This window comes from Pezoporus occidentalis, unplaced genomic scaffold (assembly GCF_034315485.1).
Source record: "Pezoporus occidentalis ecotype Australia unplaced genomic scaffold, CSIRO_AGI_Poc_V1 ctg29, whole genome shotgun sequence".
NCBI lineage: Eukaryota > Metazoa > Chordata > Aves > Psittaciformes > Psittacidae > Pezoporus > Pezoporus occidentalis.
In genome coordinates this window covers 2597945-2613782 of record NW_026914829.1, presented here as the reverse complement: position 1 = coordinate 2613782, position 15838 = coordinate 2597945, and the positions used below count along the sequence as shown (strand labels likewise).

The window sequence follows — 15838 nt, the reverse complement described above, 5'->3', positions numbered from 1 at the left end:
CTGTGGAAATGGCTGCCAGAATTATTTCATAAGCTTTCTTGGATAGTTCCTCCTTATAATAATATTCTAAAGCTTACATCGACCTCTTCTGTGGCACTCTGTAGTATATCATGGTCAAATTCAGAATTGCCAAAGTTAAGTTGACATAGTTTCTCTTTATATTTTGCTAAGTTTCTTTATTCTGCTTTCCATTTTATTTCCAGTGTATGTGTGCAAAGCATAGGCTGGAAGAACTTACAGCTTTGCAGAGCTGGAAAAAACACCTAAGTTAAAGCACAGGCAGTTTTATCTCACACATTCTGAAATATTTTTGTTCTTTTCATACTACACTTTTCTTCTCTGGCCTACTGAAATAGTTTCTGCTAGTGCACTGCCTCGGTGCCAGATCCACAGCCACTGACTTTCACAGATTTCCACCACTGTAAGCTTTTGAAAATCTGGCTTTTTATTTCCTCTGAGATTCAGCCAGCCCCAAATTCCAACTGATGTATATAAATGATAGTGAGGTAAGTGACAAGTTCATAAATGAACAAGTATAAAAGAGTCCAGGGAGAGTCTGCCTGTTTTGATATCCATACACAGTGGTAGAGAATGTGATAGTTTTTCTCATTTCATTTTGAAAAATAACATCACTCTAAGACCTAGCACCCCAGGGACTGGAATCACCAGTTTCTGTAGCAATTAAACTTGCTTTCTGAAAGAATATAGTGATTAACAAGAACGACGACTCTTTCGGAAATCTTGCTCTCTCAACTCAATTTAAAGTTTAGGGTTTTTTTTCAAATATTACAAAGTATATTATTATTAATTGTGTAAATTAATATAAAAAAACTTATGTAACATGATTCAATCTCAGGACACCATTATTTCCTGAAAAATACAAAACTAACAAATTTAGCAGGCCATTTACATGAATACAACAAACCTATTTTCTAACATCCAGAAGACAGATGCAAATAAAACAAGATCATTGATTTAATTTTTTTCACTTTTTTTTTTCATGAATAGAGTATTGCAAAATAGGGTGGGTTTTTTCATTGTAATATAAAAATGTTATGGTTTTGTCACCATGATATTAGGCTTGTTAAAACACCCCTTATATACATGTTAGTCTATTTTATCTCATTTTGTAGCTGTAAAGTAGCTATAGCTACTTAGCTTTGAGCATGTGTTCAGCCTTTCTAAGTACAATAGAAAATACGAAAATTTCCTTCATCAGAATATCATTATTGCAGTTAAAAGAAATGTTCATAGCCAATCTGGTGTGCATAGTAAAAAATGTAAACTTCTTAACAATTCTGAGGTGCATCTTACTGAAAATGTGTTTAGAGTGAAGTACATTCAGAGCTCTTGAAGCAGTTCTGGATATTATTTCAATTTCAATTTTTTTTTTCACAACAATCACACAGTAGCATTTTCTGACTCAGGAGTAAACACAGTGGGTCTAGTAAATCATGGCTTAGTTTTTGTAGACATAATTTTGCTCCATTAGGTATTTGTACTCCACTGTTCTACATTTGTGAATACGTTTTTGCAATATCCACTTTTTTAAGGGCAATTAAGTAGTTAGAGACTCATTTTCGCTCTCACAGAAAGCAGTGGAAAGTCTCCAGCTGAGTTTGGTATTCAATTAGACCTTTGAAATCCAAATGACATGAATCATGACCACAATTTATTTATTTATTTAGAAGTATTTGAAAAAAAAGAACAGGTCTTGTGAAAGTTAGGTGCCTAAATACCTCCACTGAAGTGAAAGCTTTCTTCTCAAGAAGGACCAGTGTAACACTTTTAGTTCAAGAGAACTGTTTCTAATGGTCATTTGTTCTTCTTTCAGCTTTATGTGGTCATTTGAAAAAACCAACCTCAGTATGGTTCAGGTTATCACAGGACAGCTGGTTGAATCCTTTGATGAAGAGTTCAGAACACTATACGCCCGTTCTTCTGTTCCTAGTTCATTTGCCCCAGAATTAGTGCGGGTAAACAGTCGCAGGACACTTTGGGATAGTGATACATACCAACACTCAGTGTCTTCCTTGGCTTCAGTTTCTAGCCAAAGAAACCTTTTTGGTAGGCAAGACAAAGTTCACAAGATAGATCCTGTTTGTTGGAAAACTCGTGGAAGATATGCAGTAAATGAAATAGATAAATATGGTTTGAGAAATCAATCCTATAATAAACAGCCATTCCATCCAGGTTTCAATATGCAAAATCCAATCCAGCAGTATCAACCTAGTGAAAAAAATGAGCACTGGAAGAGACACAGTTATGCTGGGGAGAAACCAGAAAGAACACCTTACCTATTGCTCAACAGAGCTATTAATAGAGCCAACAATCCATCAAATACTTGGAAAATGGCATCTGATAGCCTTAGTATTGTTTCTTCATTACGAGGAGGGTATGCAAATAACTACAATACACCCCAGCAAAGTTTTGCTGATCAGTTTTCACGACCAAAGGTAAATCTTGCAGAAAGAAACTCAATTGTACGGAGGTCTTTTAATGGGACAGATAACCATATCCGCCATCTGCAGCAAAGGATGCCAACCCTCGAACACACAACAAAATCATTCCTACGTAACTGGCGAATTAAGTCATATTTGAATGATCAGTCAGATTATCCAGTAGAGTCTAATGGGTCAGCCTTGGGTGACAGATATGATAGCTATGACACACCTGAAAATATTAAAGCTCATGCACTGTACTCTCATTCTCGTTTACGATCATCATTGGTATTTCAGCCAACTTTACCTGAACAGCAGGAAGTAAGCAGCTGTGCAAGTTCTTCAAATTCAACTATAATTGGGTCAGAGGGAAGTGCAACACCTAAAGGGACATCTAATCATGCTCCAAGTGTGGAAAATGGGACAGATGATAATATTTCAGAAGAGCCTAGCACAAACATTCCACCTAAATCAGATACATCAATACCCCCCAGAATTCATATTGCAGACAACACAAAACCTAGTGTAAATTCAAATGCAGCAGGTGACTCATCTGTCTACTTGTACACTACACTGTGTGCAGACAAACATGCTGAAAACGTGAAGAACCTTCAAAATGAAAATATGCTGAAACGGAGAAGTTTTCCCATGTTTAATTCAAAGTCCATTTTAGACACTGGTGCCAACAAACATGCATCCAATTATGTTTACAGCACATTAACTAGGCATAGACTTAAGCAGCCAGTTAGTCCAAAACTTCCAGAAGACATGCTGAAGAGCACTAAAAGTTTGCACAGTGTGACAAACCACTTGCCACAGGAGGAAAAGAACCTCAAAGAAGAGCTAAAGAGTCCAACTGCTAGCAAGGCAGTCTCTATGGCTGCTCTCACTGATCCTAGCAAGGAGGAGTCTAGTAAGGACTGCACATCAAAGAAAGAAAGTAAGAGTTCCCCAAGTTTTCTAAAGAAAGGATCCCAGAAACTGCGGTCACTTCTTAATCTCACACCAGACAAGAAGGAAAACTTGTCAAAAAACAAAGGTCCTGCATTTTATAGAATGTGTAGTAGTTCTGATACATTGGTTTCTGAAGAAGAGAATCAAAAACCAAAGATGTCTGAGAATAAGACAGATTCTTCCCCAAGGAGAAAGAGAAACACATCATCAAATTCTCAAGGTAGCTTGAACAGAAGTAAAGAAGATGTTACCGGGAGCCCAACAAAGTCTCCAAAGTCTCCAAAGTCACCAAAACCTCAAAAAACTCCATCTGATGAAAGCAATAAAAAGTGTCCTCTCTTGTGCCCCCTTGAAAGTAAGTTCATAGAAACTGCAGGAGATCCATCTACCCCAAGATTTAATACAGAACAGATTCAGTATCAAGATGTAAAAGAAACCACCACAAATACTACTCCTGAAAGTGCTCCTGTCTCTGCTCTTCAAAGAGCAAGTTCAGTGACACCGCAGCTGGCAAGCTCAAAATGCCAAGAGGAGCTAAGATCTCGTTTGAGTGAAAGGCGTGTTTATAGTCGCTTTGAGCCATTCTGTAAGTTGGAAAATTCTAGCCAACCTGCAGGAAATGTACCCAACAGTAGTTTACATCTCTCAGATATCAAAAGCAAGACCTTAGGGAATAATTACGGCAGGAGCAATCACATGGTCAGCTACAACTCAACCGCTTATCATCCATTGCAGCCTAATGAAAATAAGCTGAGAGGATTTATGCAAAAGTTTGGGAATTTCCTACACAAAAACAAGTAAAACTTTTGTTGATTATGTTGAAATACAGCAAGAGTAGCAAAGCTGTGTATAATCTTAACTGGACAAGACTGGTGGGCAACTTTTGTAGAGCTTACTTGGGTTTCTTCTTGGGTCTAGGATATTGGAATGAATGTACATATTTTCACATAATTATCCTAGAATTGTTATACTTAAATCTTTACAGGAATTCTGAGTCCGGAAGATGTCTCAAGGGAGTTGTTTATAGTGTTTATATTGTAAGATTAATTTTATACATTTTCCTTGTGGAGAAAGTATGTACTAGAGTATTGTAAGATCAAGTGTGGGGGAAAAAAAGATGGAGGATATTTTTAAACTTCCAGTAACACTGTTTCCAAAGATTTGCCCTTTAAAATTAGAATAGCACTAGGAATAGTGGCTTGCATTTTTTCAGCATTTATGTAGACTTTCAAGTGATAGTCAAATGTTAACGCATTGTATGTTACTTACCTTTCATTTTTTAAAACCTCTTTTAGGCTTCATCTTGTTAAAAATGTACCCCTTAACATCTATTGAATTGTTTGGGCAGCAGATGGACCTGTCTTATTTTATTGAGTTTTGCAATGTAATATGATATTTTTCTGAACTATTTGGCACACAGATCTGAAAGTGACCTTAATCTGAGCTTTCACAGACTTGTTTACATGGTTAAACTACTGTGAATGTAGAATGAACATTAAAAAAAACCTATTTATAAATAAGGTGCCTTGAATGTAACTTAGTTTAAATTTCAATGGGTTAATTACATTTTTATAACATGCCAGTATTCTGTAATGTATTCTAAAAATAGCTTTTTGTTTCATATGTCTATTTGGTGTTTCAAAAAAAAACGTCTGTGGACTTCTATTTCTCAGGTAAGTTTTTGAGTTTCTCATGCAACAATCTCTTTTACAAGTTGCCAGATACATATGCAACTTTGGCTTTAATAACCAATTTTTTTTTAATAAGGTTGCGAGTACTTAGACTAGGCATATGAGGGAGATTGCAAGCTTAATTCTGCAATGCTGCCTTATGTCAGGATGAATATTACAAGGCCAGGAGCATCTAAAAATGAGTTTAGGAAAAGTCACTATGTCAAACAATAAAGCACCTCTCCTAAGCCAAAGTAGTAAAGGGTCATAGCAGTAGCAACTGTTAACCTCAGTGGAGGTATTTAGCACCCAGCTGCAGTCTAAAAGACACATTTTTATTCATCTGAGTCTCTTAGTCATGAAATATGATATTGAGTGACTATGCCAGGTTAGTGTTTCCAGGAAACACCAGGAGGGTGATGTGTTTGGGCAGCAGCATGGCATCCACTTCTCATCTGCAGTGTGCAGCTAGAATATCCAGCTGGATCTCACCCTCCTGACTGTGGAGTTTGCCTCTTAGAAGAATGCCATAATGATTTAGCTGCAAGATGTTCTGTGACAGTTTTGTTCCAAATTCAGAGATTTTGGAAAATTCATTGTTGAAAGCTTATAATTCTTATACAGGGTCTTTGTGTTGAAGGCTCCTGTTTTAGGAGACCACTTCACCCTTATATCTGAAAGGTCCTCCACTATGGAGAAGTCGCACTAGTAAGGTCTTGGCTTTATCCTTTAGAAACAAAACTGCATTTCATGCACCAGCTAGCTCGAGTTCATTTGTCTCTTCTACCTGTGGCCCTGGGAAGAGATTTTATATGGAAATTCCACTGAGAATCTGTTCTGGCTCCTGGGAACTTGCCTTAGTTAACTGTCAGTGATTTCAGTGAAGCGGTGCCAGCTTTTTAGTCAAAGTGTTTCTCAGGCAACCTTATTAGGCTGATGTATCATAGCAGTAACTGTTTCACTGTGGGGATGATTTTTATTTATGAGAGTGACAGTCTTGCATCTCGATCTTCTGCTGAGAGTTTATGTCTCTGCTTTACCTGTGACCACAGAAGAGATGTTACGAATTTCTTGAGGAACACTGGTGACTTTGTTCACTCCTTGCTGAAATGCCATAGTTGTCATTTTTCCCCAACAAACATTTATACTGAAATATTCTGTCCCAACAAAGGGAGCTTTTTCAGACCCAAAGCAAGGAGTGTCTTCTTAGTACTCCAGACAAATTTTCAATATAGGCACAACATACTTCCGCAGCCAACAGCAATGCAGAACAGTACTTTTTGTAACTCTTAATATTTTTTAACATGGCAAACAGTTATCCAGGATAGTGCCCAAATTAACAGTGCAGCAAAGGAACTTAAGATGTAGGTGGTGCTAAAAATGGTGGGGGTAGCTTTTAGGAGGATCTTTGGTTTTTCCTCATACTCTCACAAGTTCTGGCATACACTTGTAGGCACTGCTATATTTGGGAAGAAAATCAGAGAGAAGAACAATGGTTTTGAGGCAAGTTTTGAAGTGATAGTGCTTTCCGTTTTGTAATAAACTTTGGGAAACTTGTTTTAATACAATTTGGAAATATTGTACTGTATTTTTCAAGTAGATTGCTAATAAAACAGACTTGAGAAGTCAGATATTTAAATTTACCAAGTCATCTATGTTTATAGGTATATACTGCTATTTTGTACCTATTTTGTACCCAAGAGATTAAGGGCCTTCAGTGAAGAGCCTGCTCATAGACTTAATAAAAAAAAATCACAGTAGAAATAGGTTTTTTTTTATATATATATTTTTTTAATTTATTTTCAGGTCTCTCCTAGAGATCCCACACAGGAATGTTGCTACATTAAGGCCTGATCCAAGGTTAATTTAAATGAATGCAAAAGGCCAGCACGGACCTCAGTGGAAATAGGATCAGGCACTTAATGTACTGACACCACTACTTTAGAAATGTTCCAAGAGCCAATGCTGCCTGGGGAGCAAGAGGCTCTGACATCACGGGAAGAGCAGCCTAGTGCCCTGACTGCAGATGTGGCTTTGGAGGTGGGGAGAATACTGGGGAGCTCCACAGGTGGTGCAAGGACCAAGTGCTAGTTTGCTTCCTCCAGATTTGTGTGTTAAAGGTGGGAAATCAATGCTTGTCCAGCCCTCTCTGATTTGCCTCATGTTTCTGTGGGAACCCAGCTGTTCACAAAATAGAAAAGTATGGGGCAGGGGGAAGATACCGGCATCCGCAAAGAAAAAAGATATGCACGTTTCTGGAGAGAAAAATAGAGTTTATATTTTTGAACTTCCTTTTCCCAAAGCTTATCTTAATGTTTCTGCTTTTCGAAGGAGATGCATTTCATTCAATGTGTCCTAAATGTGCTGTGTGCATTGAAGGTTTGTTACACCCCACACACACCCAATGCACTCCCAGTTTTGTAAGGCTGTGGAGTAACAGCTGTTGCCATGCATGACGGTCATTTGGCCAAATGTCTTGGCAGTTGTGAAACCCATAAAAAAATGACATACCATTTCCACATTAAATAAAACTCCATTAGAACCATAATAGCTCTGGGAGGGTGGCCATGCAAAATCTGATCAGAGTTACACAGTACTGCACCACTGGTAGCAGAGCACAGAGCAGACGGGCGATACATACAGTGCCCATTCAATTCACATTATAAATAAACTACCCTTACTTATGATCTTAATACCCAGTGAATAAATTGCTTCATTTCTTTAGCCTTGTAATAAGCAGTCTCAGATTGCAAAATGTCAGTTGTTCTCTTCTTAAGGAGCTTACACTGCACTTTTTTTTCATGCTAACAAACATTAAGTAGATGTACAGAAAGGCTAAGAAGTAAAAAAAAAATATTTAATTTTCAGCTGCCTAATACATGAGGGTGGTAGAATTTGTTACAAACAAAAAGCTAATCAGGCAATAGATGTTTGTGCATCAATAAGTGAAAAATTACTGTTCAGAGAAAAAAATGTTTGATCATTTTTCAGCTTTTTGAAATGCATTAGGAAATGTCATGTTTATAAAAGAAGACACAAGAAAAAGAATACTAAAATCTGTTGCAAGACAATGTAAAAATAAAATTGAAAATGGCTCCACTAAGCTGTATGATAATTACAGTTTATTTTTTCATTTGTAGCATTACGTGGGATAAGCTGTACAACCAACAAGTAGCTTTGCAAGTGTGTAGCACAGAGAGATCAGTGAGGTTACTGTGGTACTTTTTGTAATTGATCCCCTGTATCAATATTGTACTGCACAGTACAGTACTCAGGATTTATAGCTTGGTTTCTTTAGGTCAGGAGATTTTGAGCAATATAAAGGTGCAGTAGTTCAGGGGTAACTGAAACATGTTACTCCAGTTTTGTCTTCACTTGCATAAGTACATATTGCATTAGCACCGCAGTGTCAAGAGAGGAGACTGCAATGCTCAAAAAGCCATCTCGCCATTTCATTCTTTATTTCATACAGGTGCTAAAGATGTCTTCTTACCTTTCTGTAAGCTCTGAAATTTTTCATCATTTTCAATTCAAAACTAAGAGTTGCAGTTAGATCTCCATCTTTTCACATTTTGACAAGGTGCCAAATACATGTTTGGTGTTCTGAGTAGTCTTTCTCTGTTGAGAAACAGGATGGAAAAAAACATTTGCTCTTGGACAGCTCAGAACAGAGCTGCTTTGCTGTTAGGCAAAGGTAGCAGTACAGATTTCTACTTTAGTAACATTGACTAGTGAAGATTTAATCCCTTGAGCTTCATTCTAGTTTAGAATGGTCCCATCCCCACCCGACCCACACACATCCTAGCCTGGTCAGTATTTCAAACAGTTTTTACATATGTAACATTTTAAAATGTGGTAGAGTCCTATTTCTGAAAAGCTAGGGGATATAGGGAGCTATATAGGATATAGTATATAGGATATAGGGATTCCCAAATCAATTCTTTTTATATCTTGAAAATCATAGAATCAACCAGGTTGAAAAAGACTTTTAAGATCAAGTCCAACTGTAGACCTAGCACTGTCAAGTCCACCACTAAAGCATGTCACTGAGGGCCCCCATCTACATGTGTTTTTAATACTTCCAGGGATGTGATTTTACCACTTCCCTGGGCAGCCTGTGCCAATGCCTGATCACCCTCTCAGTGAAGAAATTTTTCCTAATATCCAATCTAAACCTCCCTTGGCACAGCTTGAGGCCGTTACCTCTTGTCCTATCACTTGTTACTTGGGAGAAGAAACCGGCCCCCACCTCACTACAGCCTCCTTTCAGGTAGCTGAAGAAAGTGATAAGGTCCCTCCTGAGCCTTCTCCAGACTAAACAACCCCAGTTCCCTCAGCTGTTCCTCATCAGACTGGCGCTCTGGACCCTTCATCAGCTTTGTTGCACTTTTCCTTGGACACGCACCAGCACCTCAATGACTTTCTTACAGAGAGGTCCAGAACTGAACAAAGGATTTGAGGTGCAGCCTCACCAGTGCAAAGTACAAGGGGATGATCACTGCTGGGGCCCTGCTAGCCACACTATTCCTGATACAAGCCAGGATGCTACTGGCTTTCTGGGCTCCCTGGGCACAAGCTGGCTTATTATAAACCCACTGTCCACCAACACCTCCAGATCCTTTTCTGCCACCCAGCTTTACAGCCACTCTCTCTCAAGCTTGTAGCACTGCATGAGGTTGTTGTCACCCAAATGCAGGACCTAGCACTTCTTCTTGTTGAACCTTATACAACTGGCCTCAGCCCATTGATCCAGCCTGTCCAGATCCCTCTGTAGATCTTTCCTACCCTCAAGCAGGTAAACACTTACAGCCGACTCAATGTCACCTGCAAACTTACTGATGGTGCACTCACTCCCCTAATCCAGATCTTTGATAAAGATATTGAACAAAACTTTCACCAATACTGAGTCCTAGGGAACACCATTTGTGACCAGTTGCCAACTGAATTTAACTCCATTCACTCTTAGGGCTTGGCCAGCAGAGAGTACACCCATCCAAGCCAGCTTATACAGAAGAATGTTGTGAGAAATGGTGTCAAAGACTTTACTAAAGTCTAGGTAGACAACTTCCACAGCCTTTCCCTCATCAACTAAGTGGGTCATCTTGTCACAGAAGGAGATGAGATTTGTCAAGCAGGACCTGCCTTTCATAAACCCATGCTGACTGGCCCTGACCCCTGGTTGTCCTGTACGTGATGGCACTCAAGATGATTTGCTTCATAACCTTCCATAGCACCAAGGTCAGTCTGACAGGCCTGTAGTTCCCTGGATGCTCCTTCTGGCCCTTGCTGTAGACAGGCATCGCATCTGTTAATCTCCAGTCAGCTAGAACCTCCCCAGTTAGCCACGACTGCTGGTAAATGTTTGAAAGTGGCTCAGTGAGCCCTTCCACCAGCTCCCTCAGTACCCTTGGATAGATCCCATCTAGCCACAGCCACTTGTGTGTGTGTCTAAGTGATGAAGTGATGTGGCAGGTTGCTGACTGTTTTGCCTGGGACTGGGGGTTCATTCTGCTTCCTGTTCCAGGCATGCAGTTCAGGGGCCTGGTACACAGAGAACAACTGGTCTTACTACTAAAGCCTGAGGCATCAAAGGCATTAAGTACCTCAGTCTTTTCATCATTGTTTGTCACTATGTTTCCTTCTGCATTCAGTGAACGATGGTGATTCTCCTTAGCCCCCCTTTTGTTGCTGATGTATTTACAGAAGCATTTTTTCTTGTCTGTTATGGTAGTATCCAAAATAAGTTTTAGTTGGGCTTTAGCCCTTCTAATTTTGTTCCTTCATAACCTCATGAAATCCTTGTAGTCCTCCTGAGTTGCCTGTCCCTTCTTCCAAAAGCCACAAACTCTCTTTTTTTGCATATTTTTACAAAATATCTTTATCTATTTCTGGAAAAGAATCTGGTTTACTAAAATGATGGGACATCCCTTCAGAAGAAGCTGCTATGAAGACTATGCATTTTTCTCCCACTATGTGTTGTTACACTAACTAAAAATGCAATGAATAAGTGCAGAAGGTAGAAAAATAATTTCTGATGCAAAGACCATGATACATATTTATTTTCATATTATGGCTTCCATATGTAAATACAGCTGGGAAAAAAAAATAAAAATGCCTCTTTCCAAAACAGGCAAAATTTATGGCAGCTGAAGCAGAAATATTTAGACTAAGCACCAGTGGCAACATTTTACTGGTTTTGGGGAATGAGTGCAACTTACTAGCATTCAAACACAGGACTCTTACATGTCCATTGTACATTGTCTATTCCTGCCTCATTTAGCAGTTAACGTGCTCAAAATTCAGACTGAATGTCTACAGCTTCCCAAGCTCTTGAATAATACTCTGAAGGACTGATCCAGTAATATTAAACACACACTTAGCTTTTTAAACTAAACTGTCACAGGGTAAAGCATAAGAACAAGCATACATATTTTGTTAGATTTTGATGTAAAAAAAAAATCTCAGTGTAGTCCTTTCTGATGTATTTTGGAAAACTGATGACTATATAAATTCATTCTTTTCTTTGGGTCATGTCTAATTTTGACCCTTGGCAACATCACATTTTGACATCCTGTCTGGTATGTTTCTTCCAAATGCTGCATATGCAGGTGTTAAAATATCTTTATTCTGGTTTCAGAATAATGATAGAAGACCAGTCTTCCTTAGAGCAGGGTCTCTGGATCCCTCGCAATCCCTAAGATTTCAAAAGGGGAGATGGAACTGAGTTTGAATTACTAGAAAACCTCAGACAAAACAAAACATCATTTGTATATATTTCCACATACAGAAAAGTAAGCAAGTAAAATCAGAACATGAAGTTGGAGGTGAACATTCATAGTATACTTTTTTTCAGTTGAAAATGAAATCTGGTACACCAACGCTGCAGGAATAATAATAATAATCAGGTGCTCTTTGATGAAACCGATCTAGATGACGCAAAACAAGTGTGAGGTGTGCTAGAAACACACAAGACCCAGAATGGATATGGCTGGGAAATTTCAAGAGGGGGAAAAGGGAGGAATTCCATCAAGTTGGTTTCAGTACTTTCAGATGTAAGAGACTGTGCTGTTTTAATTTAAAATTGTTACTTGGTATGTAAATCCTTTTTTTAAAGATGGAATTCCTGGATTACATAGCAGCTATGTTATGGATATACTGTGTATGTAGAGATACAAACCAAAAAAGTGCTTGAAATAATTTATTACTTTTGGATTTTTTTTACCAATTAAAATGTTTTAGTTAAAGCTTAGCTCATTTCTGTGTTCTTGTGTTCATACTGTTGCTAACATTTCTCATTTCAAAACCATCTTTGTAAAAAACCCTGGCATCAGAAATCTTGAGTGAAATGGAGTAAACTGAGGTCTCAAACCTGCTTTGTGGGAGCATCACTGTTTGTAGAAGTGCTGCACCTTCTACAGGACCAAGAGTTCACACAGAGAAAGGACCAAAGCCAACAGCACTTAAATGAAAAATTTATGGAATAACATATAGGTAACAATAAGCTGGATGAGAAATTAAACAGGGTAAGATCCACTGTGTTAGTATCCAATGTTTACTTTCAGAGCCTTGCATCACTTCCTTGCTCTGACATACTGGATTTGTTTGCCTTCCTGTTAATTCTGCCTTGCTAGCAAGGTTGTTTCCTTTTTCCATATCCACCTTAATTTCATTTCCTATTTATATGAAACATCCCTCAGAAATGTTTACCTGCTTCTTGCCTTGTAAGCACTTGAAAAAATCACATCCATCAATTGCTTGCAAGAATTTACTTCAGACAATTCCATGCATGAGTGCATGCTACTACTAAATGGCTCATGAGAAATTGATTTTGAGTCCTGAATATTTGCTCAGTGCCTTTGAAAAACCAGTAGGAAACATAGTAGCCTTCCTGAACAGCTCATAGTCTATATTTAAACTCACTGGAAGGAGGAAATGAAGAGAGGAAGTGGAAAGTGCAAAAGACAAAGGTTATAGAACAGTGGGGTGGTTGCACAGTTGCCACATATGAACACTTTGATGGTTGGGGTTGTGTATGCATGCAGGTACATGCACGTACCCATATGCGTAATACCAAGACTCCTACAGGAACTTCTACTTACATAGTAATATAAGTCAAATTCATCTTGTTTAATTGAGCTCAAGCCTTTTCTCAGTTCCCACACACAGAAGTCATTGTAATTCCCCTCTCTTTTCCTTTTTCCCCTCTTTCCCTCACTTAGGTCAAACCTAAACTTACCCTGCCAGTAACTGTCTGCAGCATTTCAGCATTGCTAGGTCCATATTAAAAAAAACATGAACCTTTTCATTTTATGGACATATCAATCAGCTTGAGTAGGCAGCTACGCCTATAGCCAAAAGAGGACAAGACATGACTGTGTGAGTTTGGGATTTCTGACAGGAAAGTACACATATGCCCTGAGTAGTCAACACTTAAATAATAAAAAAGTTAACCATTACTCATTGTGTGAAATGGCCAGTGTCAAACCCACCAGAACAAAGTCTTCACAATTATTCTGTTCTACTTGCTCCTGAAAATAAATATATCTCAGTTCTTTCTAAGGTGGGACAGAGAGCTGGCTCTTACAGCTTGTTGAAGTTTATGGATGTTTTTATCCAGGTGATGCAGAAGACTCAGCCTGTAAGCAGACAAGTCAATGAGGCAGCAAGGACTTTGGGTCAGGATGCTCTTAAAAACTCTTCATGATGGTTTCCCTAATTAAAAGCATTAGAGTGATCAATATAGGCCATAGGGAAGCAGGTAATTGTCATATACTAATTCTCACACTGGTAAGTCTGTCAGAGAAGCGCTGTGCACGCCTTAAGATTCATATCCTCTGTTCCTCTGCTGAACAGAGCATGGGTTTGAGGAAGAACACACAAGAGCTGGAGGAAAAGAGATCTGGGAAGATCAGAAGCCTGGTTGTCAGCAGATTTTATTCTCATGTCACAAAAAAAAGAGCCTTTAGGAAGACAACACCTGTCACTGGTTACTTGACACTTACATAAACTGCTGGGTTTTAGTTATTTCACTGACATCCATCTCTGGTTTACATGGACCATGCACTGCAAATTCTTAGTAGTGGTGGGAATATTCTGAAGAAACATTACTGCACACAGTTTCTTTCCAGCTAAGTAACATAGCAGAGCCTCTCTGCTGTTGACCAAGGGCCTGTGCCATCTTCCTTTGATGCTTAAAATCATAGAATAGTTAGGGTTGGAAAGGACCTTAAGATCATCTAGTTCCAACCCCCCTGGCCATGGGCAGGGACACATTACGCTAAATCACATCACCCAAGGCCTCGTCCAACCTGGCCTTGAACACTGCCAGGGATGGAGCATTCACAACCTCCCTGGGCAACCCACTCCAGTGCCTCACCACCCTAACAGGAAAGAATTTCCTTCTTATATCCAACCTAAACTTCCCCTGTTTAAGTTTTAAGCCGTTACCCCTTGTCCTATCACTACAGTCTCTAATGAAGAGTCGCTCTCCAGCATCCCTATATCATGAATCTAAAAGAGTGTTCTCACTTGCTGGGAATTCATGAGCCGTGGCTCTCTCTGCAGATTTCAAGAATGGATGTTCCACAGACTAGCTTTTTTAAAACTTAATTTCCGTATGGTTTTCTCGTACACACTGTGCAGACCTAAAGTAATAAAACTGCCTGAACAATAAAGTATTAAACCTTCAGGAGATTATAAAGAGAATGAAAGCTTTGCCTGGAGCATCTCTGTCCTTTTTTTTTTTTTTCCACCCACACCACCGACGTGGCCAGAGAGCAAAAAGCAATGAAAATGAGAGTAAGCCAGAGGACCTTTGCATCTCACATGTGTTCATACTTTTTTTATTAGCAGGGCTTCTGCACTACATATTGGTTTTAGCTCTCCACTGACAACCTGTGACTTCAACCTGCACCTCTTAAGCTGGTTTTTAAACCCGCTTTTCACAGACCCCCATTTATCACATTATTTCATTCACTACTCTGTGGGGTTTGTAAAACATAATCTATACTGAAATACACTTTTCCTGAGTAGTATCACTTGTTACAGAGTTGCTATTTTGAAGGTTATATATATATACATATATACATACCCACACAGTTATTTTCCAGCCTGATCAGCTCAAAACACACCAAATATATTCAACAATGATCTACAATTCAAAAGAGACAACTTTCTCAGTAGATATAAATTTACAGTCTATAATCTTTAAGTTGACAGGCAATATTTTATTCAGTTCACAAGCCAATAATTTGCTTGAATTATTTTCAGATCAATTATTTATAACAATGTTAATCTCATAACCTTGAGAGATTAATGGTAAAGGAAGCTGACAGCTGACAGTTTGAATTCAATCGGCATTTACTTCATTTGCATTTCCTTGAGCAAGCGCTATTAAACCTCATTAAAAAGAGTGAGCATTACACTGGGATATATACTTGCATAAGGTCTGACACATACCTGCTTGTACTGACCTGGTAGCAACAAAAAGAAATAAACAATACCAGTTATTATAAATCTGTCATGCTCAGTTTTGAAGTAAAACGTCAAAAATCATGGGGGGGATCTGGAAATTGAAGCCCCATTCTCAAAATCACTGACGGGATTTTTTGGGTTGGGTTGGGTTGGTGGGTTGTTTTTTTTGAGGGGGTGTTAAAGCATTGCATCTGGACTTCTTATGTTGTGCAAAAAGCACATCTTGAAAAGACTCATCATGCTCTACTGTTACTGATTTTTAAGGGAGAGAGATAAATATGTTTAAATCTCTAGAGTCTC

The 15838-nt window shown here is 38.7% G+C and overlaps 1 protein-coding gene across 3 annotated transcripts in view; it reads left to right on the top strand.

The window, feature by feature from the left end:
- FAM83B (family with sequence similarity 83 member B) overlaps window positions 1–8168 on the top strand; it is a 54415-nt gene extending 46247 nt beyond the window's left edge. For all 3 annotated transcript variants that reach the window (XM_062626160.1, XM_062626161.1, XM_062626162.1), the window contains exon 5: window positions 1835–8168. In XM_062626160.1, the coding sequence (XP_062482144.1) occupies window positions 1835–4196 (2362 nt within the window). In that variant the 3' untranslated portion in view covers window positions 4197–8168. The remainder of the gene's footprint in view (window positions 1–1834) is intronic.
- Window positions 8169–15838: the final 7670 nt, after the last annotated feature.